Raw genomic sequence first — 27043 nt, forward strand, 5'->3', positions numbered from 1 at the left:
CCCATTCATGCACACAATATCTACAGTTCCCCGTAGGGTAGATCCCCATTTTCGGGCCATATTTCCCATCAGCTGTGGGAGCATGCATCAGACATGAACTAGACTCGGACAAGGAAATAAGTAGGATGGTAAGCTCGCAACTCTATAAGTTGAGAGAAAATCGGACAGAGAAAGAAAGGGAGGGGGTCGGGGAGGGCAGTGCGCATGCAAGCATCATGTTCAAGGCAATCATAAACATCCAGTGAACGGCCAACGCAGCCAAAAAGAAATGGTAGTAGAGTATAAAGAGGTCCGCCGCACGGTAACAGAAACAAGGAAACTCGTCACCCGACTCTGCTGACGCTTCTGGTCAGGAGTCCTCATGCCTAAATGTACTTTTGTTTATCTCCGTTTCACTTCCATCGCCCATCCGTCGATGCCCTCGCCGCGGCTGCCAGGCGTTATGCCCAGATCAATCCCGTCCATACCGGGTGTATCCCGCATCCATTCGTGGGATGCCATGCCGCCGGCGTTGGCTCGACGATCCGGGGTCACTTCGAGCATCGGCAGCAGGAACTCGCTGATGCGCATGCTTTCCTCAACGGAGAAATGATACTTCTCCCGCAGCACATCGGGCAGCGCCCAGTGACGTAACCGGTGAATGTTGCGCAGTTCACCTTTGCGGTTGAAAATCTCCTGCGACCACTTGCCCGAAAGACACAGGGACTTCGGGAAAGGACCCAGAAGCTCAATGATCTGCGCGATGTGATCGTCGTCTTTACCATACTTGGTACCTGATTGCGGATCGAAAAGATAGTCGCCAGTGATGAGTTCGAATACCTGCGACAAATGATCAGAGGAGTTTTTAACAGCGCAGAAGCATCAGGACATACCATGCAAGCCATACTCCAGATATCTGTGCTCGCGCCCCATTTGGAGCCCAGGATAACTTCAGGCGAACGGTACTGTCGCGTTTGGATATCATTGGTAAAATGATGGCCGACCCAGCAGGCGTTGCCCAAATCGGCAATCTTCACAGAAATTATGTCGCATTCCGGCTCTTGCTCCTCGCTCGACTGAGACTTGTCGAGCGAAATGCCCGATACCTCCCGTTCCAGCAAATCACTGTATTCATCAGCCGTATTCCCTTCACATAATCATAAGATCAACGTACGCCGTCTTTTCCCTCTGCTTCTGCTTCTCATCATCATCCTTGATTCCGAGCATCTCCTTCATCGATGTGCTTTCTGCATTGGGCGTCACTAAACCCAGTCAGCAATTTCGTAGCAATGATTAGGCGGTGTTACATACCAGATGACTCGCTGACCATCTGACTAAGACTGCTGTGAGAGTTTTGCGAACTGTGCTTGAATTCAAAGCTGGTATTGAGCGGACTCGGCAGCGGTTGACTCCCAGTGATCAGGGTCCGGCGCCGTCGCCGACCATTGCGATTGTCTTCCTTCTGCTCCTTCTTCGCCTCCTCCTTGACGTACGTCTTCACGATTTGCTCCACATCGCCGATCTCAATCAGCACGTTCTCTGGCTTCAAATCCGTGTGAATGATACCACACTCCCGGTGGAGGTAGTCCAATCCAAGCAGCACTTGTTTTGTGATCTGTTTCACCAAAGCCATGGGGATACCGCGGTGGTTCCATCGCTTGATCAACCCGAGCAAATTTTCTCCCAGCACTTCAAACACCATACACACGTGGACACCGTTGGGCCCCTTGTGCTCGAACGAGTCCAGCAGACTGACGACATGTTTGCGACCGGGGTGGGAGGGCTTGGCTTGGACGATGCGGTTCAACAATTTGATCTCATCGATGGCGGTTTCGGTATAGTGGGCAGCGGAACGGACGACTTTAAGGGCGACATGCTTCCCAGTTGTCGTATCGCGGGACAGCCAGACGGTCGAAAAGTGACCCCACCCTAGCTTGCGCACGACCACATAACGACCATTGTTGTAGGTTTCACCGACCGAGACAGGGTGATAACCACCCTTGCAGTAGTCTTCCGAGTCCTCTTCCTCCGCGGTTGTCTCGAGTTCTTCGCCAGAGGATGAAGAGGACGAGCGCGATGGTGGGACGCCGTATGCGGGAACCCTGCCACTCATGGCGGTTAGAAAGAATCAGGATGAGGCGGGGAAAACCAAAAGAAAGAAGAAGGCGGGAGGGAGAAAGCAAGGAAAACACGGGCGGGCAGGGAAAAGGAAATCTAGAAAAAGAAAGAAAGGGTAAAAGCCATACCCCTCAGTAGTAGTGGTGGTGGTGGTCGCTGGGTCGACTCCAAGCGTGGCGGCTTCGTTGGTGACGATCGGCTTTAAGTCGGTCCCTTTTCTTCTCTTCTTACCGCCATTGCCATTGGTAGCGGAGGCAGCGACACTACTAGCCATTTGCTTCCCTTTATTGAGAACGGCCTTGGTGATATCAACCCCATCCATGATGCCAGAGAATTGCGACCGATCGGATTGAAAAGTAAGTTGGGGGTCAAGAAAGGGAGATGCAGAGCCAAAAGAGTGGATGGCGGGCGTCTCGTAGCGACAGGATTCAGCTGGAGTAGTAAATGGCAGATCAGTGGTGGTGGTGGTGGTGGCCGGCGGCGGCGACAGCGGAGGAGAAGGCGGGTTGGCGCTGGTCTGGTTTGGTTTGGCCGGCCTTTGGTTGTGCGAATCTGAGGGGTTGGTTTGGGTTCAGCAGCGCCCACAAAACGCCAATGCCAGATGCAGCAGACTCACTTGGGGGAGGGGAATCCGGGATAAGAGTCTAGTATAGGAGTGCACACCTGGAGGATGGTGGGTGTTCACAATCAAGTAATTTCAAAGAATGGCCAACATGGACTCCAGAACATGGAAATCGAAGCCTAATACTATGAAACCAGTGCAGATGACTGGGGCTGGGCGGATGACGCAAACGATATAGACGGGGCGATTGAACACGATGGATGGAGCAGGAGAGAGCAATGCAACGAGGGGCTGATCACTACTACTCGTAGATCCGGCAAATCTCACAACCCTTTGATTTCAAGGTGGTCCAAAGGGGGAAGAGAAAAGGGCCACAGGATAGAAGGGACGTGAAAGATCGATGTTGGAGATCGACAAGGAATGTCCGCAAGCGTAGATGAAGAGAAGAGAAGAGTTGTTGACCACCCACGCATGTGGCAAATCATGAATGGGCTCTGGATCGATTCACCCGGTTGGGCCTGAGTAAGTCTTCAGGCTCGAGCATATACACCGGTCAACGTTGGGGAACCTCATGCTTTGGGGAGAGATGCTCTTTGGACCAGACAATGGGCTTGAACTGTTGAAAGGGACAAAAAAAGTGTCATCCGAGGGATAGATGGATGGAGGATGAGGCGGAGGTTTCATTGTCTATCTACATCCCCAGCCAGGCTACGGCGTAACAACGGGTACGGAAAGAGGGACACTACAACCCGCACTTCGTCCTACATGGATCCAGGCACCTTATGACCTTTTTAAATATTAAGTAGTATAGACGTTGCATGGAAGCGATCGGGGAAGAAACGTGGAGCCGTAGTATAGGGGGATTTACAGATGCTCGAGGGATAGCGACCGCATGGGAGACGAGCCAGAGGTACTCTCTGGCTGGAGTGGGACATGGGATCTAGACTTGATGTCACTCACGGCCCAGTGGATAAGCGTCCGATCGCCTGCTCCAGCCGACTTCCGGACGACGAAGACAGGAAGTGCTACTTGGTTAGTGTCCGTCTTGTCCAGCTTCTTTTGCGGAGTCGATGATTCATTCTCCTTTCTTTCTTTCGTTCTTTCTTGCTGTCTTTTCTTTCCCCTCGTCGTGCACGTGATGTCCCCTTACGCCTGACGTTCAAAACATCAGACTCGATGGACTGAAACTGATTCAGGAGATTTTCAGGATTAAGACTCCCTTGGATACTACAATACAAGACCGAGATTCGTATCCTGTCGCCTCAGACAATCATAACGCGTCACCTTTGGAACCATCCATATTCTTCCTCCATACTCTTTGTAGCAAATAAGGCAATATATTACCATCGTAGTATCCTATTACATTGTAAGCCGTACCTGGAAATATCCACTGCCCAATCGATCCCACGCAAATTGGCTGTTCAGGTGCAAATGCTCTGATTGGTGACCGGAACCCCCCACCTCCGCCCAGCAGCGCATGAATCCACGTTAAGCTGCTTCAATCACCTGAACCTGAATGCCAACAACAACAACCACCACTACCATGGAATAACCTCATACTATTCTTCTCTCCTCCTCTCTCCTCTCCTCCTATTCTTCCTCTCTCTCTCCTCAAAAACAAGAAAATTCATTCCACCATGTCCTCGCCCTTCCATCGCCGTCCTTTCCCCGACTACTTCCTCTCATCCCCTCTAGCAACTCTCATCTACCCTCTCCATCAACTCCTCAACCACCTCCGCGGCCCTCCTCACCTCCCACCCCCGAACGCCCGTCCCATCCGCGTCGTCTGCATCTCCGACACCCACACTCTCGAATACCCCGACGTTCCCGATGGCGACCTCCTCATCCACGCCGGCGACCTCTGCAACGATGGCAGCGCCCGCGAAATCCAAGCCGCCGTGAACTGGCTGCGCAGTCTCCCTCACCCACATAAAGTCGTCATCTGCGGCAACCACGACAGCTACTTCGACACGCGATCGCGTCTCCCCGAAGACCGCATCGATGCCTCCTCATCTCACAACAACACTTCGTCCACATATGCAACCATCTCTTCTTCAACCGCCTCCCTCCGCTCCCTAGACGACTACTTAACCGACGACCCTCACCCCCGCATCGACTGGGGCGACGACATCCACTACCTCCAACACTCCTCCATCACCCTGACCTTCCCACCCACCACCGCATCCTCCTCCTCCTCATCAAGCATCACCAGCACCACCCCCCTCCGCCCCCGCACCCTAACCATCTACGGCGCGCCCCAAATCCCCGCCATCGTGCCCTTCGGCCCCGAACACGCCTTCACCTACCCCCCACACCACGACGCCTGGTCCAACACCATCCCCGCCTCCACCGACATCCTCGTCACCCATACACCCCCGCAATCCCGCCTCGACCTCTCCCCTGTCTACTCAGCAGGCTGCCCATTCCTCCTCTCCGAACTATGGCGCGTGCGCCCGGCCCTGCACGTCTTCGGCCACGTCCACGCAGCGTACGGCATCGAGCGCGTCTTCTACGATGAGGCCCAGCGCGCGTGGGAACGACTCTGCGCGTCGAGGAAATCCCGTGCCCGTCTGTCGAGGTTCAGCTCCCTGTTTGGGTTCTTGCGAGATCTGTTTGATCTCTCCGGCTTGGTGGATTCGGCGAGGGTCGTGCTGTATGGTGTTTTGGGGGTCGTTTGGGCCAGGGTCTGGGGTGGGGAGAATAGGGATGCCGGGTGGGTGGTTAATGCCGCTTGTATGTATAGGGATTCGGGTGAGTTGAGGAATAAGCCCAGGGTTGTGGTTTTGTAGGTTGATCACTAATCAAGTGATTTGGTTTGTGGGGGTTGGTAATGGATGGTAGTTTTCCATGTCATTTTCCTTGTATATAAGGGAGAGCCTAGAAGGGGAAAAGGTATGTGGTTGCAGGGTGTATTGTAAATAATTGCCGGGGTCAAGCTCAGGAGACTAAGAGAATCATTCCCAAGCTGCTCGTTTCATAAATACTAATGTCCTACATAACTTCCATATCTAAATCAAAAATATACAGTCTTGTTTATCGGCTAAAACGGGGGTATATAGTATATACACAAATGCAGTGATGTATATGTATCAGACCTGCAATGAAAAGAAAAAAAAAAACGAAATAAACAGCATCTATCCTCTATTCAATAATCACAGCTTCGCCTTCTCGCTGAACCGAGGCGCCTGGAGAGGATCATAAGCACCCGTGGTGAGAGTATCCGACGGCACAGGGGCACTATGGCCGCCCACCAAGCCCCGCACGTCAATCAGACTGGGGTTCAATTCCTCAATCTTGGTGGCGCCGATCAGACGCATGTTCATCTCCATCTCATCCTTGAGGAGCTGCATGGCGCGTTCCACGCCGGGCTGGCCGTACGCCGACATTGCGTACAGGAAGGGACGGCCGATACCCACGCCCTTGGCGCCGAGGCAGAGGGCCTTCAGCATGTCAGTGGCACGACGGATCCCGCCGTCGATGTAGATCTCGATCTTGTTCTCCCAGCCGCGCTCGCGGAGGATGGGCATGACCTCGGCGAGAACTTCGATGGCGGAGCGGGCGAACTCGAGCTGACGACCACCGTGGTTGGACAGCACGACACCCTGCACGCCCATTTCGACAGCGCGGAGGACGTCCTCGACGCACTGGACGCCCTTGAGCAGAATGGGCATCTTGGTGATGGACTGGAACCAGGGGATGTCCTTCCAGGACAGAGCGGGGTCGATGAAGGAGGAGATGGCGCGGGCGGCGCCCTGGGAGCGGTCGACGGAGCTACCGCCGCTGGCTTGCACATTGGAGCCGACGTCGGAGAACTTGGAGCGCATGTCCTTCTCACGACGGCCGAGTTGAGGGGCATCAACAGTGATGAAGAGACCCTTGCAGCCGCGGGCTTCGGCGTGTTGGACAATGCGCTTGGTGATGTTGCGGTCCTTGTTCACGTAGAGCTGAAGCCATTGCACCTGATCGCCCTGGCGGGCATCGACAATCTCGTCGAAGGAGCAGGAGGCCAATGTGGGAATCATTTGGATGACATCGTGGGTGTGTGCTGCACGGGTGAGGACGACTTCACCCTCGGGGTTGCCCAGCTTTCCGAGGGCGGTCGCGGTCACGTAGAAAGGCACTGATACCTTGGTACCCAGCATGGTTGTGGAGAAGTCGACATGCTCGACGTCGACGAGGACTCGGGGGCGAAACCAAATCTTGTGGAAGGCAGAGTGGTTTTCCCGCATGGTCTAGACAGGCTCGTTGTTAGTACATGCGGGGGGAGGAACGAGGGAGACATGACCTACAATTTCATCGTCTGCACCGCTAGAGTAGTAGGCCCATGCGGTCTTTTTCATTACGCTTCGGGCAACAGTCTCGAAGTCCATCAGGTTGTAGCAGGCCGCCAACGAAGGCATGCACTTAATGCGCTCCTGGCGCGCCTCCTCCTCGGGATCGGCAGTCTTCTCCTCCTGTTCGACGGTAGTCATGTCGACTTCTCCGAGATGCTTGGAAGAATCGAGGTATTTGTCGAGGGTGTCCGGTGGGTGGATGGGGTCGAACTCCTCGGTCGCATCCTTGCCGGCATACTTGAGGATAATCTTCTGGCCACCCGGGTGCTCTAGGATCTTATCAGTAACAGAAGCATATGGTACTGGTGACAAGGAACATACCAGGGAGAAATTCGGTCACATCGTAGGCCTTTCCATGGACAATGACCCAGCACGAGTCCTTGGAGTTGTGTTCGGCGACAGCAGCGCCTGTAAGCTTGCCTTTACTCATAGTGGCGTGGTAGGGTGGGATAGAGGTGATCGGGAGAGACAGGATACTAAAGAGAGGAGAAGAGAAGGGATAAAAACAAGAACTGCAGAAAAGCAAGAGGGGATATTGGAGTAGTATATGAAGGAAGAGACGTATCGCCCGAGAGAAAAGAGAGAGAGAGAAAGAGGAAAGACGAATTGTTGGCAATGCAACCAAACCAGACCTCGGGTTAATGGGGAGCGAAAGCCTATGGAGCGGCGGGCACAGAAAATCGGCAGGCGGTCGTTGGTCGATCCCGTTAAGCTCAAGAAGGCGGGGGGGAACCAGAACCGTTCAATCCCTCCTCTTCGGGTGACTGCGCGCTTTTTCTCGGCCGACTGCATCCAGTCAGGGACCACCTCGGCTGTTCTGCAACACTTCAGTCAACCAAATGGTCTACGCTGGCGGTCAGGTCGGCAGTCCGGAAGTTTTGACGAACCAGTTTTATTTTGGATTTACTATGGCCAATTTGTTCAATCAGAGTGATATATCAAGTGGTCAGGAAGACCCGATCTGACATGACGCTGAGTTCGAGATATGCACAACTTACGGAATCCAGCTTAGCGCAGGAAAGAGGCAATGGCGGCCTCTACTAATAGCACTTGCAACATTAATAATACGATGGCCTTAATGGCACTCAGAATATCAGTCTAAATTGCGCTTATCTGGACTTGGTATTCTTTGTAAAGTCCAAACGAAGACCTTCAGACAAGACAAGATCGTACAACGGTCGCGCACACAGAGGGTCAGACTGAAGAATCCTTCGAAAGTAKGATCATGATTTGATCGCTGGAACTCTTGGATCCCAGGCAACGTGAGCCATTAGCTTAGAATTGCATGGTGAACAATCAGGTACTATGTTTGCTGCAGGCATACAGCATCATGTTCATCCCGATAGGATTTATCACCTGTTAGCTCTTCATTGTACACTAGTCACTCAAAGGTCACAAACAAGCTAAATCACATAATTGTATAAATTCATCCATGTTAAGTATCAACCATCATGCCATCTACTGTGCCTCGCCAGTTAAATTTCAAATCCAAATGGAGGGTGCCCGCACCTTTTATCATCCAGAATCAACGAAACGAAAAACCAAGCGATGCTCAACACGCTGCAATCATCCAAAACACACGCACACAAACCATGCAAATGCGCATCATAAACCACGAACAACATCAGCATAACGTCAGAAAAGGCACAATGCAACAATAACGCCAGCCGAGCTTCATAATGCAGTCAGTCATCATCATGGAAGTCAAAATGCAGGAGAACAAATAAGAGACTGAACATCCGTCGTCGTCACATCATCAAAACCAGCAGGAGGATAGTAGCTCAGCAACACTGTCCTCCTTTTCGCTTAGGACCCTCCACAATATCTTCCAATTCATCCCCCACACTACTGGGCGGAAATCCTAACCAGCTGCGGCGTTTGTCCCCGTACCCCAAGCGAAAGCTCCCATTCCCATCGATATTTCCGGGGGTCAGAGAAGACGTCGTTCCGTCAAAAACCGTCGATGATCGCTGCGATGAACTTGTTCCCGCTTCCCGTTTATTGCGCTGCTCGACCAGTTTCCGCGTTATGACCCGGAATACCTCCTCGATACCCTCACCATCCTTGGCGCTAATCTCATGGCAACAATCCCACCCGATATCCTGGCCCCAGAACGCACTACTGCGCTTGCTATCAACTCCTGCGAGTGTACTGGATGAATGCCCGCCCAGGCCGGCCGTCGCGGGCGGTGTGGATGCTTGTGTTGGGTAAAGCTGCTCCGCGACGTAGGCGATGGTGCGTTCGAAGGGGACTCTTCGCCGAGAGGGATCAAGGGTAACAATATCGGTTTTGGTTCCGACGACGTGAATCACAATGGGGTCGTCTTCAACAATGTTCTTCTTCAATTCCGCTAGCCAGCCGGTCATTTCTTGGAAGCTTTGCTCGTCGGTAATGTCGTAGCAGAGAAGGCAGGCATTGGCGCCGCGGTAGTAGAGACGAGAGATGCTGCGGAAACGTTCCTGACCGGCTGTATCCCAGATCTGAAGTCGAACGATGGTATCGGAGGAGCTGTCGAGGACGCGCTTCGTCACAAAGGAGGCGCCCACAGTCGAGGCTGTAGCGGAGGGGTTGAAGTCGTTCTTGACATAGCGATCGACAAGGGAGGTTTTGCCGACGCCTGGGCGGTTTTAGTCGGGTGGAGTCTGAGAGAGAAGAGGAAGGAGAAACTGACCTTGGGCGCCGAGGACAACAATTTTAGCCTCGAGAGAAGAGCTCATGGCGGGGTAGAGGCTAAGGTGGGGTACCCGGAGAGCTGGATTTGCATGATCCAGCGGATAATTTATTGATCGGATGGATGAGGAATTCAGGAGGCGTTGGGAACGGAATTCGTGAACAAAAGAAAAAGAAAAAGTTCAAAACAAAGGCGAGGAGAGGGTTGGGGACGGGGGGAAAGAGACAATAGGGAAGGAGGAAGAGGGAGAGAGAAGGACAGGGTGAAAGAGAGAAAACAAGAAAAGGGAGGGCGCGGGAACGAGGCTCAAGGAAGAAACAAGTTAACCACAGCCATCCAGCCAAAGCGATGGATTCAACCCGGCATGACAGGGCAGTGCGCGGATCAGCCGATCACTTACGAACCTTTCCCTGGTCAGGTGTTCGTCTTATTGTCTATCGAGTGAATGTCCTGGTCCTGAGAGGATGAGGATAATGAGGACAAGGACAAGTGGATGGGATGGAAGAGGATGAAGGAGGAATCAAATCAGTCACCGATGAAGAATGATTCAGCCCCAGCTGAATCAACCAGCAATCCTTCTTGGCCCCTTACGTGCTTCCTGGCTTACCCCCCATTGTTTCAGCCACAGACTCTATCAAGAATCTGGAAATCTTATAGCACGACTTCGTATCTCGTGTTCGTGCTCTCTCACGTCAACCCGGCTGTCAAAATGTCATCCGTGCATTGCCTGGGTTATGACAGGATGGGTTGAAGCAGGTCTTTTTCCCATCGACGCAATTTAATTTCCATTCAGCCGCAAGTCCCAAAAGTCTGGGTCATTCCAGGGCACAGGCCACTGGATGGTACCACCGTACCTAGAGCATTGATAGTGCACAATGATGGTGGCTTCAGTATCCAACTAGTTCGGCCTAAGCAATCAGCGACCGTGCACTTGGACCACCGCTGACGGGCGGCACATTGCAATATCGAGATACTATCCCCATGCGATAACTCTCCACTTTCTAGGTTATGCAATCGAATGCATTGAATACTGGGAGATGAACATGCTCGATTTATCTGTCATATATTAAATACTCTCACTGACATTGCTCACGTCAAACTGGATAGCGAATATCGATGGTGACTTTGAGATAGCGGATGGTATTATGATCGTGTGAAAGTGCTATTTGCTTGAAAATCACTTATTTGATGGCTGGGCGGATTAGTAGAACTTATTTGAAGGTATAGTAGTATAAGCCTGCAGGCTTATAATTCCTAGTCGCCAGCAGTAAAATATCATGAGACGACCTTAGGTTCTGGGCTTGTAACCATATTATTTGAAAGCGTATTTACAAAACAACCTTAATATCTGTTATTATAGAGCTAATGTGCTTTACTTACTTAGCTACTTAGCTTTGTATGTTGAAGTGTTGTGACGAAACTATAGTGATGCCATAAGGTGTGCTTTCATACTAATATTGCCTGATCGGGAAACCTCTTATAGTCCATAGCACTGTACGGAGCACTCACTGTATCTATGTCTTGTAAAACAATTCCATTCTTAACTCCGAGCATAACTAGAAGGTGCTGTGCTCCGAATCGCTTTTTGGCTTGTTAAAATCTCCATATTAGGCAGCATCTATACCTCGCTAGCATTCAAGCCACTTTCGCCGGAGGCCCAAGGAAAAGCCGAATGGCAATGCTACTCAATCGACCCAATTAATACGGTGGCGTACCTAGTTTCTGGACATATTATATATTAATCCGATCACCAATTCACTTGTATCGGTTTTTCGTATACACCAGAGTAATTCCATTCATAGCCATGGACAATGGAAACGACCGAGGCTAATATAGGACCGGGCCTCCCGCGTAGTGTTAGCAAGGCCCAGGAAGATAAGTAATTGTTTTCCCATAACACAAGTAAAAGAATTTCCTTATTAGTTCATTCATGTTGAAATCGGAAGCATAGTGAGTTCTAGTTAACAAAGTCCGATTAAATTCCTTCTTGTTGAGGAGCCAATGCCGCTCCAGTTCGGAAAATATATCCTTCATCACAGGATGTTGCCCGAGCCAGAACCACAATGAGCTATGCAACTTTCGATCAATTTGGCTCCTAGTACTACTTCTGCAGTAAGTTAGTATTTCTTTTGATATACAAACACCCCCAAATAAAAACCCGTAAGCTCAAAAGTCAAACACATAACAGTAAATAAAGAGTAAGCATTAATGCTGTCATACTCAAGACAACATCACATGCTCATGGCCGGGGTATATCATCGCATAATAAGCAGTGCCACCACGCGACAATATTATGTGCCACCGTCCAGAAGTACTACGGCAGTTCCAGTCCGATTGTACATAACTCCAGGGGATAATTGTCAAATATGAGAAGTGATCTCATAGGATTTCGTGTTTGACTACTACTGTGTCGACTTTCATCAATTACTCGTCTCGGTTCTTCACAGTTACCCCGGAGATATAATCTCAGACTGGTGCTATATCCTGCTAGTGTGTACGTAGTATCCCCGACACTTGCATAAGTTCGTATTTATCATGTTATAGGCCATGGTAGATATAATGGATAAAGTCTGCAGACATAATTCCGTCCATTGATGGATGGACGAATAGACGGATCGGCAGGGATCATGTGGGGGTGAACAGGAATCTGATTGATTGATTGATTGATTGATACGCTTTTGTGTTGGGACAGCTGGTCACTGCAGTACTAACTACTTACATACCTAAGTAGGATTCTAGGTTAAGCTCTTCGCTATTACTCCGTATGTGATAGCTCATTTGCGTGCAATCCTTCGGGCGCAAAGGGTGATTCTCGGATCTGGGGTTGTCCTTTAAGTTGAAACTGCCTGGGGCGCAACCCGGATCGATCAAGGCAACACTTGATATCCCCTCAACGATGAGCATTTGCATATGGTAAAGGAAAAGAAAAACAAAAGACAGTGGGGTAATTGACTGCTCGTCAATGAATTGACCCTGCAGCTGGTCGATGCTTGGTTGCTTGGCATATTCAGATCCTTGCCCTCTATGGCAATGTTGTCGGCAACGACAAAGACAACACAGACAACTCGTTTCTCTGTTATAGGTTCAGACATAAACCCTTGACTCGGATTTCTTCGGTTGGGAGGTAATAGTCACATCTACCATGATGTCAGTCATATTCCTACTTAAATAATGAGATGGTCGGTTTCAACGCTGCTTTTCATAGCATTCTCTGGTAATCACACTGTAAGTTACCGTGTAAAAACAGTGAAAAACGGCAGCAACACAGCCCTGCTGACGGGTGGATATTCAGGGTTCAGCCGGGAGAAGCCAGCTGGCCAGTAGGACTGGCCCAAGTTGTGGGACGTTTGAGATAGACTCGGTGGCTGTGGATCGTAGCCCGATTAGAGACGGGATGGGATCGGACTTGCCTGCCACTGTCAGTGTCAGCGTTTCTGACAGCGCAGGTCGTCGCACCAGGATGGATTTGACTGGTTGTGAGAGAGATGATCCTTATTGGAGGCGGGGGTTATGGTAGTATTCTTCACGGAGAAACTTTGCTGTTTTTGCGACCGGTCTAATGCACGGATAGTGGTTAGTATCCTTTGGACCCTGGCGATAAATGTGATTGTCGCACGGAGCCCGACGGATTGTTTTTTTCGCTGGGGGGGATCGGCAGTGGATGGGGAGACGAGAGAGAAAAAGGAAAGGAAAGAAACAATCGAAGATTACAGCTGCTAATTGAAAAATTCATGCGAGGGGTTCATCTGAGTCAGGGACTTTATTGTACTCTAAATTTTGAAACTAGAACGAGGCTAATGCTTTTATCTGCTTTACTACGTTCCTTAATGGTTTAAAATAGGACGAGGCGAGAATAATCACTATTTAKAGACTACTCCATCCTCGACAAAGCTTGATCCTTCGCGCCCGAGTCTAGAATGATGACTGAGACTATTTATACCGACAGGTCTGAAACATTTTGGGATTATTGTTTTACCCGACTCCATAGCAATCTCGCATTTCGTATCCCCGAGTAGAAGTGACTGCCTGCTATTTAGGCTACCATGTAACTAACAGACCTGTTCACATACCGTATGTAAGAAAAGAATCGGTGGTAATTCGAGTAATGGTAAGAATCCCTGATGATCCCGCCCGGAAACCCACCAATCGGCGCCAAGCGCCCCCCAGGGAGATAAGCCTCCAGCGGGCGGGCGGGCGTCAGAGTCAGCAAGTCGCTGCCGTTAATTCAGTTTAAGAATTTATTTGCATTTCAATTTTCCATCGTTCGGCTGTTCTTTCCTGTACTTCCCAGACCCCCGTACCTGGTAACAATCCCGTCCTGGTTAATTTCACCAAAATCAACTGGCTGAACACTAAACCCCTTCGTCGGATCTTTCTTCCCACGTTGCCTCTTTCTCCTTCTCGCTCTCTCGCTTTCGCTTTTCTCCTTCTCCCTCTCTCTCTCTTCCGCCCTCCCTTCCCTCCCTTCCAATCCCATTCGGTGGTCTCAGCCTGGGCTTTTCGCAGGCGCGTTATGAAATGAGACTATCCTACCGGATTGGTGCGGCTGCACTTATCATCCTCGCCATCATCCTCATTAAACGCCACCTCGACCTCGTCCAGGATGATGCGCGCGTTCAGTCCGGCTGGAGTTTCAGCTCCTTCTCCGCCGAATCTGCAGCGGATGGCAGCAGCAACAATGTGAACAGTGGCAACGACGGGGTGTCAACTCCGAAGAACTCGAAACCTATTCTTACCGGCAGCGACAACAGCAACAGCAATGGCAAAACCAAAGGCTCCTCCGATTCGGCCGTCTCGCGTCCACTCTACGAAACCACTCCCATTATCGTCCCGAATGATCGCGTTATCGTCATGGCAAAGTTATCTACCGAGGACACCAGCTGGGTGAGCAATGATCTGGCAGAGTACGTATCCTAATTGCACACCCTCTCACAATCGAACCAAATCCCTAACAAAACTGAATCACCAGATGGCGCAACGTCATCTACACCGTCGACGACGTGACCGCACCCCGGCACACCCCCAAGAACAAGGGTCGCGAATCGCTCGCCTACCTCCAATACATCGTGGATCATTACGACGACCTCCCCAGCACGATCGTCTTCCTCCACAGCCACAAAGACGGCTGGCCCGGCGCCTGGCACACCGACACCATGGCCTACAGCAACGTGGATTCCATCCGAGCCTTACAAACCGACTTCGTGCAACGAAACGGCTACGTCAACCTCCGGTGCCAGCAGACGCCCGGCTGTCCCGATGAGATTCGCCCCTTCCGAGACCCCCCGCAATTCGGAAAGACGGCGGAGCGCGTGTACGCGCAGGCGTGGGTGGAGCTGTTCAACAACACCAACGTACCGGATGTGGTTGGAGTGGCGTGCTGCTCGCAATTCGCTGTGTCGAGGGAGCAGGTCCTCAAGCGGCCATTGGAGCACTACACGTGGTTCTATGACTGGGTGTTGAATACAGGGTTGTCGGATGATTTGAGTGCCCATGTGATGGAGTATACATGGCATATTATTTTTGGAAAGGATCCGGTCTAGTACGTTCCCCCCTCCCCTGTTCCTCGGGTTGAGTCTAAAAAGAGTAGTGGAGAAATAATAATACTAACGAGAATACAGCTGCCCCGACGCCTATCAGTGCTACCAGGATGTCTACGGCAATCCTTATTTCTGGTGATTCCGTCTGTAAAGAATACCCCTCTTGCGGCTTTTATTTTATTTTCTACATTGTAATCTTTTTATTTCGATTTCGATTTGGCTCCGGATCTGACGACTCACGTGCGTAACTTTGGTTGCTTCTGCTATGCTATGCTTTTTTTGGATCTCGAGGTGTTAGCCTGTACATGATTGGGAATTTTGGTTGAAAAAGTCGTCACGTTGAGCAATATACATTATGTGGAATTATCATTCTCTTTCATATTTTTTTGGTGTCTGGATCGTACTGTAGATTCTGGATGTATCATGCCGAAGTAGATCATATAGGGAAAGGAAAAGAAAGGGATATCAGATTACTACTTACACTATCGTCCACAGATCCGTAACTATATGTGCAACGAAGTCAAACAAACTAACTCACCAGATAAGAGACCCCACCCAGTAAACAACTCACAAAGCAAGTAAATCTACCAAGCAAACCTATCCAACACCCCACCAGGCCACCTCCTCACTCCCGCCTTGCGCAACTCATCCAGTATAAGAATCCCCAGCCCAAAGGCAGCCGGCAAGAAATAATGCTCCACCGGAACGCTGCTCGTATCTAGCACCCTCTGCAACGGCGGGATATATAGCCAGAAAACGGCCATCGCCAATGCAAACAGGATCGCGGGGAAGAGAAGCAGGTTCTGAGTCTGTTTATTGAAGGCCGGTGGGTGCGAGAAAATGGAGAGACGTCTGGTTCGGACAGCCATGAGGTTGAACCATTGCCTGAAAAAGTTATTAGCGTGGGGCTTGATAGAGGGAGTTGGAGATGAGATGAGATGCATACATGACTACGAGGTTGATAAAGTAAACGGAGCTTGCTTCGTTGAGTCGGGCATTGAGCCAGTCGCTGTCAATGTTGCTTGGGGTTGCGCCGAACTTGAACCATAGGGCTGAGAAGGGGATCCCGTTGCGCTCGAGGTACCAGTAGGCCATTGCGAATGAGGCGATTGTTTCTATCATGCCGAGGATGCCGTAGGCGTGGAAGATCAGTTTCCAGTTCACGAGGCGATTTTGTTTGGGCTTTCGGGGTGGACGGAGGAGCACGTCGGCTTCTGGGGCCTCGTAGGCGAGGACGGTTGCTGCGGCGCAGTCGGTGAAGCAACTAGGTAGGTTATGTGAGTAAGGAGGGCTGGGTTCTTGTGAGGGTGGTATGTGTTCGTGCGGTGCTTACCAGATGATAATCATCAGGAAAGAAGACAGGACCTGAGGAAGACCGAACACAACGCTGGTGAACACGGGCCAGAACTCAGAGAAGGAACCGGCTGGTAGAAGATAGACAATGGTTTTCTTCAGGTTGTCGAAAACTACACGGCCATATTGCACCGCTTCGACGATAGCTGAGAATGATTCCATCAATACCATGTCTGACGCCTCGATGGCAATGTCGGAGCCGCTTCCCAGAGCAATTCCAATGTCTGCAGCCTTGAGGGATGGTGCATCATTGACTCCATCGCCGGTCATGCCGACAATCTCATCGCGAGCGCGGAATTCACGGACAATACGCAACTTCTGTTCCGGAGTGGTACGCCAGAAGACAATCTCTTGGTACTGACATAGCTGTTCCCATTGGTGGTCGTTCAAGCTCATGAGTTCAGACCCGCTCAGTGTAATTGCCATGGTAGATGGAGTACTAGGTGGCTTTTCATCGTACTCAAGGAGCCGCTTCAGGGACGAGGCAGTGTCGACTGGTCCGTGAGTGCTAACTATACCGCATTGTCGGGCGATGGCCAGAGCAGTGAGCCCATAATCACCAGTCACCTATGGGCAGTTAGCAGACATATCCGGATTCCAGGTAGAGAAGCTAACCATGAAGATGCGGACTCCCGCGCGCCTCAGTGTTCTGACCACACCAGGAATCTCTTCTCTCGGGGGATCGACTATGCCCACCAGGCCAACAAGAATCAAGCCCGTTTTCGCGTGAGACATGACGTGCGATTCGAATTCCCTGGACGAAGGAAGGGGCGTAATATCTGAAACTGGAAGAACTTTCCGGGCAAGCAGGATCACACGTTTGCCTTCACTAGACCACTGATCCTTGACAGATTTAATATGAGCAAGTATCCGTCCATCCAGAGGTTGTACGCTTCCATCTGTATCTACAACCTGTGTGCATCGCTCAATCAGAATGTCGGGTGCGCCCTTTATAGTAAGAAGACTGAGATTATTAGCACGGGCAGTGACCAGAGAAGGGGTTTGACTAACGTATCGTTCCGCTTGAACTGGGCTGATTCCGCTGCGGACATTCCAAGACTCAATCCTGCGGATTCGACCAGACTGAAAGTCCTGACCATAAACTTATTCTTGCTGTTGAATGCCAGTTCGTATGTCTTCCGCCAGGTACGCCGCAGCTCTGCAACTGACCCAAGGCCTTCAGAGAACCTCAAGACAGCCTGGTCAGTTGCATCGCCGTGGATTTCTCTCTCATGAAGGGGCTTGTTCAGGGATGAGGCATCGAACTCTGCTCCATTGCAGAGGCCAGCAACACCACGAAGCTGATGCATTCCGGTTTTCCTTCCCTTGATTACCATTTCGTCTCTCGCTAGCTCTGTGCTAAAATGAGACATTGAGAGAGCGCAATCGGTAACAAACATTTTGTTCTGAAGCCAGGCATATGAGTTAGCAGAGTTGGAGCCTGGATGGTATAGGACAGACCTTTGTCAAAGTTCCAGTCTTGTCGGAACAGATCACCGAAACTGCACCTAATGTCTCAACCGTCTTCAGAGACTTGCACAGAATTTTGTTCTTGCTCATGAGATTGGCGGTAATGGTCAGGTTTGCAGTCAGGGCAATTGGCAAGCCTTCTGGAATAAAGGCAATTGCAACACTGACACAGTCGACGATGAGTGTTGGCACGTTAATCCACCCTGGATGGTCGACTCGGAGCCATGTAGCCCTGTGGATGTCAGTAAGCAAGCGTGATGGTTACGGGAAACTACATACCAAACCACAATGACAATGATAATCATCGTGAGCATGATAATAACGATCAACAATACAAATCGCAAGACTTCCTTTTCGAGAGTAGACAGTCCTTTCTTGGGTTCGCTTGTCAATTTAGCAATTCGACCAAAGACAGTCGAGTCTCCAGTAGAGACAACCACACCGACTGCACTTCCAGCGACGCAATGTGTTCCCTGAAGTCCAATGCAGTGAGTTTCAAGGTAGTTGTCATCCGTGGAATCGATAGTCCCGTTGACCGGCAGCGACTCGCCTAAACGATTCATTAGCCCATGCTGCCAGCTCTTCGGATGGTAGCGTACCAGTCAAAATAGAACGGTCAAAGCAAACGTCATTGGAGACCTCAACCAAGCGCACGTCTGCAGGTAGCTTGTTTCCCGCTTTGAGATGTACTACGTCTCCAGGGACAATATCCGGAGCAGAGACTACCACCAGAGAGCTGTCCCGGAGAACAAGACAGCTCTCAGGTAACATTGCTGTGATTGAAGCCATGACCCTAGAGGACGACCAGTCTTGCCACGCGTTAAAACCCGCCTGAATGAAGAACACTGCCAGCAGGACTATAGCCAAGGCAAGATTTGCCGGAGCGGGAGGCTGTCCCAAGGGCTTCCAAGAGATAAACACGAGTATGCAGCCAATCAGTAGGATGCCCCCGAAGCCTTTGAAGAAATAGCCAAAGATCTGCCAGAACCATTGGTGTGGCAGCGGAGACAGAGCGTTCTTCCCAAACTCACGGACCCGTTGCTGGACCTGATCGTGCGATAGGCCTTGAGAGATGTCCACTCGCCATCGTTTCTGTATTTCCTCCGGAGAAATCATGTGCCAGTCGAGATTGGAGAGATCTAGAAAGCTATCGTCAGCACGGAGGGCTCCTGACAAAGGATCGGCAACTGAGTGGAAGCATACCGGTCGCGACATTGCTTTTTGTCTTTGCAGCCTCCGCTCGTTCACGGTCTCTTGCCTCATCGATATCAAATGAACTATTCAAATGATGTCAGCGCTCAATGAGCGTTTATCCATACCGAGTGCAGCACTGACACTGTACGATAATGAATTGGCAGAGAAAGGGAGGGGTCAACGGTCGCTCTTCGTGCGCGACTGCGAGCAGAGCTGTTGGATGCCACTGATGTCGTTCGAGAAAGCTGCGGGGGGTCTATCCTGGCTGCTACGCCTGACTCTTCGTCGCCTTCTTGCCAGCGGAGACGAGTCGCTTCGGCATTGAGTGACACGCCTGACTTCGCGTCCATCTTGAAGAAGTAGAGGAGCCCAGTCCAGCCGGTTGAGAGAAAAAAGACACCACGCGAGAAGAGCAGGACAATACAGAATAGAACGCAAAAAGTTTTTGTATGCAGTAACTTGAAATCTCACCGTGCGCGACAGATTTTATAGTAGGAAGTGGAGGCTCAGACTGTCAACCACGCGCAAGGTCAGTGCGGATGCCATGCGAGCATTGCCTGGTGATAGATTGATAGAAACCCCCGGCCGATGACACCTGCGGGTTTTACCAGAACCAGTGGTTGAGGAAATTTGGACCGGAGGATGGAGTGCGGTTGAGATCAGTGGCTTGGGTAAATCCCTCAAGCGTGTGAAAGACGGCGGAGGACTGACTACTTTTGACACTAACCTCGCCCCTCAACAAAGCCATAAAGTCCCTCACTCTGATCGCTTCTGGTAACTCTAGCCTACACATACTAGCTGCCTGTTGGATCGTTTAATTTGTTTCTGTGTGAAAACAACGCAGTTAATAATAATATCCTGTCATTCTTAAAAACCAACCACCCTTGGCCCAGAGTGATGATTCATTGTCTACATCACCAGGGCATGCAAAGCATAGAACATGAAGCTGGTTGCCGCTGCTAGGGGAAGTAGTAACACATGAAGGTTCCATACACTTTCGTGCTCTTTGTTCTTCGGGACTTGCTGTGTACTGCTCTTTTGCGGCAGTGGTAAAGGAAGATGGTCTACTCGTGCCGTACGCGAGGTGATCGAAGTAAGCAAGCCAATTCCCGTTGCATGAAATTGTGCAAGAAACACTTGTTGTACCTTGAGCACCCAGCTAGTTGTCGTTTCTATGCGGGCCGCACACCATGAGACGAGAAATAGACCCCTCGCTCTGCGCTTACGTGAATCTTCCCAAGCCTTCAACATTGGAGTGAGTCGTTCTTCTGTGTACAAAGAAGGGGATTCGTCGGTGAAGGAAACTAGATGGTTCGCAAGCGATGCGGCGGATTCAATGGCGCAATTGGCACCTTCTGCTATGTTCGGTGCCATCTATAGATCATTGTCAACTACCCCACCATGACGCATTCAAGGTGTGCGAGAGTTACCTTGTGTACCCCATCCCCTATCCCTACAAATCGGCCCCAGGACCATCTGTTTTGAAATCCTTCTTCCAGTGACGCCAATATGCATGATTCAGAGCGGTTGAAGACTTCGCCAAATGTGACGTCGCTGGTAACATGCTTCTCCAGAAAAGGTTCAACGATCCTGGATACGCAGGCGCGGTCGGAAGTGTGGCGCGAGTTCAACACTGGCATCATTGTGCGCGCAATCGACATAAACCAGCAAACTCTGGAGTCCGCTCCCACCATAATAACTGTTAACCAGCCATGTCCATAAGTCCGATGGACGTCTCCTCTATACAGCCTGGGAATCGACTGAGCGACACCGAAAACACCAGCGAAGGAATTGGTCAAGGGGACTTCAGATAACCAGCGAGAGCTGGCAATAGCACCATTGGCTTCACGGATATGATGCCACATCTGCTTACGCACGGTGCTATGAACGCCGTCCGCACCAACCACCAGATCACCGGAAACACTCGTGCCATCTGCGCTATGAACCGTAACATTATCCGCAGATGACACTATGCGGACGACTGGTCGATTGAAGAACAGCCGACTGCTCTGGAGGCGAGTATATAGAATGCCTAGGAGTGCCCGTCGGGAGATAACGAGGACAGGATAATCAGTTCTACACGCAGTCAGTCCGCATCCCTTCCAAGGACACACCGGACGCATACCGTCTGAAAGATCGAATTCGTCCCGCATCAACTCGTCGCAGGAGGTGTCCGGTTTCAAGCCAAGTGCTATGCGATACCATGCATTGACCCTGGACCAACATCTCTTGATACAGTCCCAACTGGTGGAGAATACGGGCGCCATTTGGAAGGATGGCAAGCCCAGCACCATCGGGATATGTATCCGATCTTGCTTCGAGAAGGGTAAATTTGACTCCAGTGTTGGACAAACAGTGGGCGAGAGTGAGGCCAGCGATCGAGGCACCCACTATGATAACGTGGAGTGGCCTTTGACTGTTGGGTTTGGACATTGCCGCAACACTGAGAGGAGCGCATGGTCTAGGGTTTTTGTCAGGTCCTTAAAGGGCCATAGTGAAGAGGAACAGATTATAATGATAGCCGGGCATAATAGTGATATGCGTAATCAGGTGGACATAGTAATACCCTTGGGTTTGGGATCAGGAGCCAGAATGCAGCTCCGTTGGAACATTATCGACTGGGACATTTTGTCTAGTCACAGGCCACGGAAAGGCAGGTACGACCGGTAAACGGTCAGGTCGTGGCCACATCTGACCGCTTGTACTACTCGGATAGGAGCATGAGATAGAAAAGCATCTAGGCGGACCAGATAAGTCCAGACATTCTGCACATGCCATGGTCAGTGTGATTTCATCAAAAAGGACTTGAGCATATACATACTAGCAGGGCCGTAGACTCTGGCCTTTTTATATAATCACTATGCTTGATGGTTTTACTCGCAGAGATTGGAGATAGCCAAATCTCCTCAAGGTGCTATGGATCCGAATAAGTTTCGCATATTCACTAATCCTTGATTCTCGACTCTAAAGTCGATACCTCGATGTTATTCTTCAGACACACGCGAGACTAAACCCTCGGGTAGAGATGACTTCCTAAGCGAGTAAAACCAATAGAGTATAGTTCGCAAAATACGATGCTGACATTAATTTTAGTTCGCGCAGAGCCAGCCATTTAGATGCCATCCACAGAGTAATATAATCCTGAGTCAGTTAAAGTTAGTTGAGTAGTGGCCAAATGACCTGGATTAACGTTAAACATCCATGTCCACAACCCCCCCCTGTAAGAACAGTTGTGGTTCGGGTGGGGGGAAGCCTAATGCTTGGAGAGTTTAGAGAGTGACCGGGCTTACGGTTACTGCCCGCTGGGTAACTACTAACAACAGACAGTAATGGACTCGTCTACTGTGTAGAAGCCAAGTTGCAGCCGAGAGAGAGAGCGAGCGAGCGAGATCGGTGCCTCGGCGGCGCCGGCTATGCCGCGGATGCGTTTCGGTGAAGATAAAAATCACTCAGTTTACTTGGTAGTTTTGCTGATTTACATGCAGACCGGCTTATCAGTATTGAACCCATAATCCATCTCCTACTACGAACTGTCAAATAATTAAGCAGTCTTCAGCGAAAATACCCCATAAAACACTGCAGAAACAATAGATTAAGGAGAGGCGGGGGGGTTGTGTGTGTGTGGAAAAGAAAGTCTGGGACGGGACGGGATCCATACCACACCTTCAATACAACGACCCCGCGAACAAAAAGATCCACATCCACCATCAACAAGGCAGCGAGACGACAACCATTGGAGGTTGGAAAGGAAGAGAAAGAGAAGTTTTGTGTGCCAGCAGACTAAATTGCTCCGACCCGGTCGCGGCTGTCAATCCCTCCCGGATTCGCACTGGAATCTGGTCCATCGCGGCGGGGCCGGGACTGGATCAGCTCCAGGTTCAATGGCTAGACGGGGTTCAACAACATCGCTAAAGAGGCGATGGACCAATTATGGACAGTAGCGACGAGGAAGGAATGTCAGATTTCCGCCTTCTCCGTCTGTATGAGAGTGGAGCCCGAGGGATGGAGCCCGGTATGGTATTGTCACCCCTGTGACGATTCCCACTAGGTAATACTTACTATAGACTGGACTGGGCAACCACTAAATGTAGCTAGATGCCCGTGGGGGACAAGGCAACCTGGTTACAGACTGGATGCCATTGGCACCACATTGATAACTAACCCATTGAGTCCGTATCGAGTGGATAATTTGTGGTCGAACAATATATATACCCATTGACAACAACTAGTATGCAGATAGAAAGAGGTGTTTTGATGAATAGCAAGGAAGGGATGAATGATAAAAGTCCAGACAAAACAAATGCCCCAGCCAACTCCACGCGCTTTAATGACAGTCACGCTTGTAGATGAGATATGATCAATAGTAAATGGCTAGAAAAATGCAGCTTCAGAAAGAGACAGGGATGGAACACAAAGCAAAATAAAAAAAAGTATCCCGGTGGTATCGTCGCTTATGTAGAATGAATATTGAAGGGTATGCAACCCAACCACGCGAAAGGAGTGCGCCCGCAATGCTGTATGTGAGTCGCCATGGCTCATCCTCGGCGAAGGCGATTAGCGCGAAAAGCTGTCAAGTCGATTGATTCCACTGACTGCGCACTATCATCCACCTCAATGGTGTCCATCTTCGACAAAGATTGCCTGTCAACCTCAATGGTCGTGGTCGCGGGTTCCATAGCCGGTGCTTCCGTCTCGTCCTCCTCAACAGTCGGTTCCTGGGGCTGTTCGGCCTTCAAGCGGCGGACCTCATTGGTAGCCAGGTCTAGAAGGCTCTTGAATTTGCTTTCTACGCTGCTCAACTCCGTCGAACAGTCTCCGGACCGAAGAAACTGGTATGCAGCCGTCTCACACACTCCGTGCACCAGTTCCAGTTGCTTCTCCGCCATATCAAATGGCGACTCTCTGGGCATCTCCGGGGCGCGAGGCACCGGAGGGCCCCGGGTTCGGGCTTTGCGGATGCTAGATAACACATCGTCTTCGCCGGACTCGGAGGGGGAAAGTGAAGGGGCCAAGCTATTCATCCTTGCGCTTCTGTCCAGCATCTTGCTGCGATATCCTGGCAACGGCAGCTGAGTCATTCTGCCTTTGCGAATGTTGTTGCGAGCTGTTCCGATATGGCGCACCATTTCCTCCAAAACGTGCTGCGTGTGGCCGTCATAATGAATGATGAGGTTGTTGCGCGTACTGACAAGCAGGTCCCTGTCCCTGGCTTCCATGGAGGGTGCATCTTCAGCACCCCGTTTACGAGGGTTCACATTCGCTTCGTGTTGGGAGGTATTAGGCGTCGTGACGGTGGTGTTTGTTGCCGCTGCGGAAGATTGAGGGCGAGTTTCTGTCTCGGGGGCCGACGAGCGCAGGTCCTCGGTTCGGATGGAGCAGACAGAGCTGTTCTTGCGACGGCGCGGTCTCACCGAAACATGCCTTCTGTAGGCCTCGGCGTATTCTGCGTGTTTCGCAGCAGTGTGGGCAGATAATTCTGCAAGTCGATCGATCCAGGAGGGAATGTTTTCGGTAAGGTGGGTGAAAGCCCCCAGGGCGTCCATTTGAGCAGGCATAATGTGAATTCAGTGTGAGGCGAAGGAGAACATGTGCTTCATAGACCGGATCTGTACTTCCGGGCGGAAAGTCAAGTGTGTGGTTGGTGATCCACCAGGCCCACTCTAGAGAAGTTCCCAGCCGTCTCGGTCGCTAGCAAGGAGAAAATAACTAAAAACTGATTTGACGGCAGAGTGGATGATGGTCGAAGTAGCGAATTCGTTTCGTCGTGGAGTCGTGAACAGCCGATGGGCGGTGGTGATGAGAACAAAGGTGCAGGGATTCAGGAACCTACGACTGTTCCATGGATCGGGGACTGCGCACGAGAGCGGTGTCGAGCTAGTGGGCGGGAGGAGGAAAATAAGGTACCGGGGAAGAAGAAGGTAGAATGAATGATGGAAGAGTAGAGGTGATTGACACTAGAGGATCAAACCACCATCAGGTGGATGAAAAGAAGGGGGGGGGAGAGGGGAAGAAAGGAGGGCAGAAAAGAGAAGCAATGGAAGGAGAAGTGAGTTGGTTGTGAAGGAGCTGACAGGACCAAAGAAGGAAGAAGAAGAAGAAGAATACTATTACTATTTACTGCGAGGGTGAGTGACGTCCCCGAAAGTGAAGCCCGAAGCGTGGGTCTGAGCCATGCAGCAGGATGCAATACCGTAATATTTCAGCCCGCTCTTTCACATGACGACGACCAGGGGGATACCAGTATGTAACTATGGACTAGAGCGAAAGTAGTAAGCAATGTTCGGTATTATTATTAGGGTTCCTCGATATGCTTCCATTGACAGGGGTGCCCCTGCCAGTGCCGGGCCACTCGGGCAATCCCATGGCTGGTTCCACTCCCTCTTTCCACTTCTTTGTCATTGTTCGGGGGCCCCGGATTGGTTGCAGGCTGGTTGTCTTACGAGACGAAGACTGTGTTGTGCGACTAAGTACTTACACCCAAAGTACATATTCGGTGCTCCCCAACTTGTTACTAAGTCCTTGCTAAGACACCACCGGACCAGCGGTGAGTGTTTTCATGCCTCTGTATCTTACCATCGTGAGGGGGAACCCAGATAATAATAAGCATCATAAGGTGATGATCAATGAGGAGCAGGAGAACGAGCAGCAGCAGCAGCAGCAGTAGTGTCAGGCTGGGTTCGGAGGAAACCTCTAGACGAGCTCCCGTCACAGATGAAACCCGACCGGCACCAGCAACAAGGCCTTCCAGAAATGAGGTCCCCGTGTGTGGCATTCTGGAAGCTTTCCTCCCCATATATTCCAAACACGTCCAGTGGCAGTTTCATCCACAACTACTGTAAGTAATAAATAGATAGTCTATAGTCAAAAAATTTCGAGCCGGAACACGTGCTGGCACAGAACCAACCCGTCACAAAGAACTCTGCCTTTGACACCACGGACCAGCCATCCCTCATCAGTCAATCAATCACAACACCCTAACCACTTCCATCGACATGGGTCTGCATCAAGCCATTGTCCAATGTCGCAGCTGCAAGGAATGAACTTGAAATCTCCGGTCAAAGCCGAAAGTCATCCAAGACTCGCTAACGGCGACTTTACCCAAGAAAGTCATGACACGTAACGGCCGGTGCCCACGGCCAGGCAGGGATCTCAAGACGAGTCAGAGCTCTCGGAAATGACCAGGATATTCTGCCATTGACTGACAGATGCCTCGACCACTGCAAGGCCGTGACCCGCCCAGGATTCCTCCCATTATGTCTTGCTCTTCTTGTTGGATTGGGCTGCGGGACCGCCGATCGTCCCGCACGGAGCCGTGGGATGACAGAGCCATCAAACATGGTTGGCTTTGTTCTCGCGGCATGTTATGCTGTGATCCCAGATAATCCTGGAGAACGGTCCTGGGCATGATGACTTGTTCGTCCATGATTCCTGGATTTCGGTGTACTAAATACTCAGCTACCATGTCATTCCTGTCTGCTGATTCCACTGCATTGCGAGGTTTCCCCCACCCCTGCGGTACTTTAGAGCTGTGCAGCAAGTTTGTCCCGCTGCACTCCCCCGGGCCGGCCGCCAGTGGTAAGTCAGGCAATATGTTGATGCATTTCATTATCATTTTCAACGGAGATACCCCCGTGCCTAATAATATGAGGTGTTTTTGTCCATTTCTAGCTTGTTCGACCCGAATAGTTCGTCGGGCTAGGCTCTGGCAGTCCAAATCAATCCGTGACGCCGGACACTAGCTGCCTTCCTAACGCCGAGATCAAATATGAGGACAGCAATAAACAAAGAAAAAATACCCCTTTGTTAACTTCAAAGAAACCAGATA

General features: G+C 50.8%; 11 protein-coding genes across 11 annotated transcripts; 4 read left to right on the forward strand and 7 right to left on the reverse strand.

Moving 5' to 3' along the window:
• Nucleotides 1-381: 381 nt before the first annotated feature.
• An14g02230 (uncharacterized protein) lies at nucleotides 382-2419 on the reverse strand (the record flags this gene model as incomplete). The annotated part of the gene is made up of 5 exons (XM_001400812.1): nucleotides 382-819; nucleotides 873-1104; nucleotides 1154-1241; nucleotides 1291-2081; nucleotides 2226-2419. The coding sequence occupies 5 exons, from the start codon at nucleotides 2417-2419 to the stop codon at nucleotides 382-384; spliced, it is 1743 nt and encodes a 580-aa protein (XP_001400849.1).
• Nucleotides 2420-4296: 1877 nt separating this feature from the next.
• Nucleotides 4297-5738, forward strand: An14g02240 (uncharacterized protein; the record flags this gene model as incomplete). The annotated part of the gene is made up of 3 exons (XM_001400813.3): nucleotides 4297-5392; nucleotides 5501-5551; nucleotides 5719-5738. 3 exons carry the CDS (start codon nucleotides 4297-4299, stop codon nucleotides 5736-5738), a joined length of 1167 nt encoding a protein of 388 aa, XP_001400850.3.
• A 73-nt stretch (nucleotides 5739-5811) lies between these two features.
• Nucleotides 5812-7423, reverse strand: An14g02250 (uncharacterized protein; the record flags this gene model as incomplete). Its single annotated transcript, XM_001400814.3, has 3 exons — nucleotides 5812-6891; nucleotides 6949-7262; nucleotides 7315-7423. 3 exons carry the CDS (start codon nucleotides 7421-7423, stop codon nucleotides 5812-5814), a joined length of 1503 nt encoding a protein of 500 aa, XP_001400851.1.
• A 1351-nt stretch (nucleotides 7424-8774) lies between these two features.
• An14g02260 (uncharacterized protein) lies at nucleotides 8775-9710 on the reverse strand (the record flags this gene model as incomplete). The annotated part of the gene is made up of 3 exons (XM_059744113.1): nucleotides 8775-9095; nucleotides 9219-9610; nucleotides 9665-9710. The coding sequence occupies 3 exons, from the start codon at nucleotides 9708-9710 to the stop codon at nucleotides 8775-8777; spliced, it is 759 nt and encodes a 252-aa protein (XP_059602283.1).
• Nucleotides 9711-10028: 318 nt separating this feature from the next.
• On the forward strand, nucleotides 10029-10610 carry An14g02270 (hypothetical protein; the record flags this gene model as incomplete). Its single annotated transcript, XM_059744114.1, has 3 exons — nucleotides 10029-10082; nucleotides 10128-10367; nucleotides 10458-10610. 3 exons carry the CDS (start codon nucleotides 10029-10031, stop codon nucleotides 10608-10610), a joined length of 447 nt encoding a protein of 148 aa, XP_059602284.1.
• Nucleotides 10611-13769: 3159 nt separating this feature from the next.
• On the forward strand, nucleotides 13770-15340 carry An14g02280 (uncharacterized protein; the record flags this gene model as incomplete). Its single annotated transcript, XM_059744115.1, has 4 exons — nucleotides 13770-13772; nucleotides 14171-14568; nucleotides 14634-15203; nucleotides 15283-15340. 4 exons carry the CDS (start codon nucleotides 13770-13772, stop codon nucleotides 15338-15340), a joined length of 1029 nt encoding a protein of 342 aa, XP_059602285.1.
• A 445-nt stretch (nucleotides 15341-15785) lies between these two features.
• Nucleotides 15786-19287, reverse strand: An14g02290 (uncharacterized protein; the record flags this gene model as incomplete). The annotated part of the gene is made up of 8 exons (XM_059744116.1): nucleotides 15786-16086; nucleotides 16148-16465; nucleotides 16535-17121; nucleotides 17170-17518; nucleotides 17584-17960; nucleotides 18016-18256; nucleotides 18304-18574; nucleotides 18624-19287. The coding sequence occupies 8 exons, from the start codon at nucleotides 19285-19287 to the stop codon at nucleotides 15786-15788; spliced, it is 3108 nt and encodes a 1035-aa protein (XP_059602286.1).
• An 840-nt stretch (nucleotides 19288-20127) lies between these two features.
• Nucleotides 20128-21651, reverse strand: An14g02300 (uncharacterized protein; the record flags this gene model as incomplete). The annotated part of the gene is made up of 3 exons (XM_001400819.1): nucleotides 20128-20592; nucleotides 20649-21294; nucleotides 21344-21651. The coding sequence occupies 3 exons, from the start codon at nucleotides 21649-21651 to the stop codon at nucleotides 20128-20130; spliced, it is 1419 nt and encodes a 472-aa protein (XP_001400856.1).
• A 980-nt stretch (nucleotides 21652-22631) lies between these two features.
• On the forward strand, nucleotides 22632-23568 carry An14g02310 (hypothetical protein; the record flags this gene model as incomplete). Its single annotated transcript, XM_059744117.1, has 5 exons — nucleotides 22632-22679; nucleotides 22849-23094; nucleotides 23167-23230; nucleotides 23283-23398; nucleotides 23485-23568. The coding sequence occupies 5 exons, from the start codon at nucleotides 22632-22634 to the stop codon at nucleotides 23566-23568; spliced, it is 558 nt and encodes a 185-aa protein (XP_059602287.1).
• A 185-nt stretch (nucleotides 23569-23753) lies between these two features.
• On the reverse strand, nucleotides 23754-24773 carry An14g02320 (uncharacterized protein; the record flags this gene model as incomplete). Its single annotated transcript, XM_001400821.3, has 1 exon — nucleotides 23754-24773. The coding sequence occupies one exon, from the start codon at nucleotides 24771-24773 to the stop codon at nucleotides 23754-23756; it is 1020 nt and encodes a 339-aa protein (XP_001400858.1).
• Nucleotides 24774-25838: 1065 nt separating this feature from the next.
• On the reverse strand, nucleotides 25839-26830 carry An14g02330 (hypothetical protein; the record flags this gene model as incomplete). The annotated part of the gene is made up of 4 exons (XM_059744118.1): nucleotides 25839-26003; nucleotides 26104-26166; nucleotides 26261-26366; nucleotides 26451-26830. 4 exons carry the CDS (start codon nucleotides 26828-26830, stop codon nucleotides 25839-25841), a joined length of 714 nt encoding a protein of 237 aa, XP_059602288.1.
• Between the last annotated feature and the right edge of the window lie 213 nt (nucleotides 26831-27043).

Source organism: Aspergillus niger, assembly GCF_000002855.4.
Source record: "Aspergillus niger supercontig An14".
Classification (NCBI taxonomy): domain Eukaryota; kingdom Fungi; phylum Ascomycota; class Eurotiomycetes; order Eurotiales; family Aspergillaceae; genus Aspergillus; species Aspergillus niger.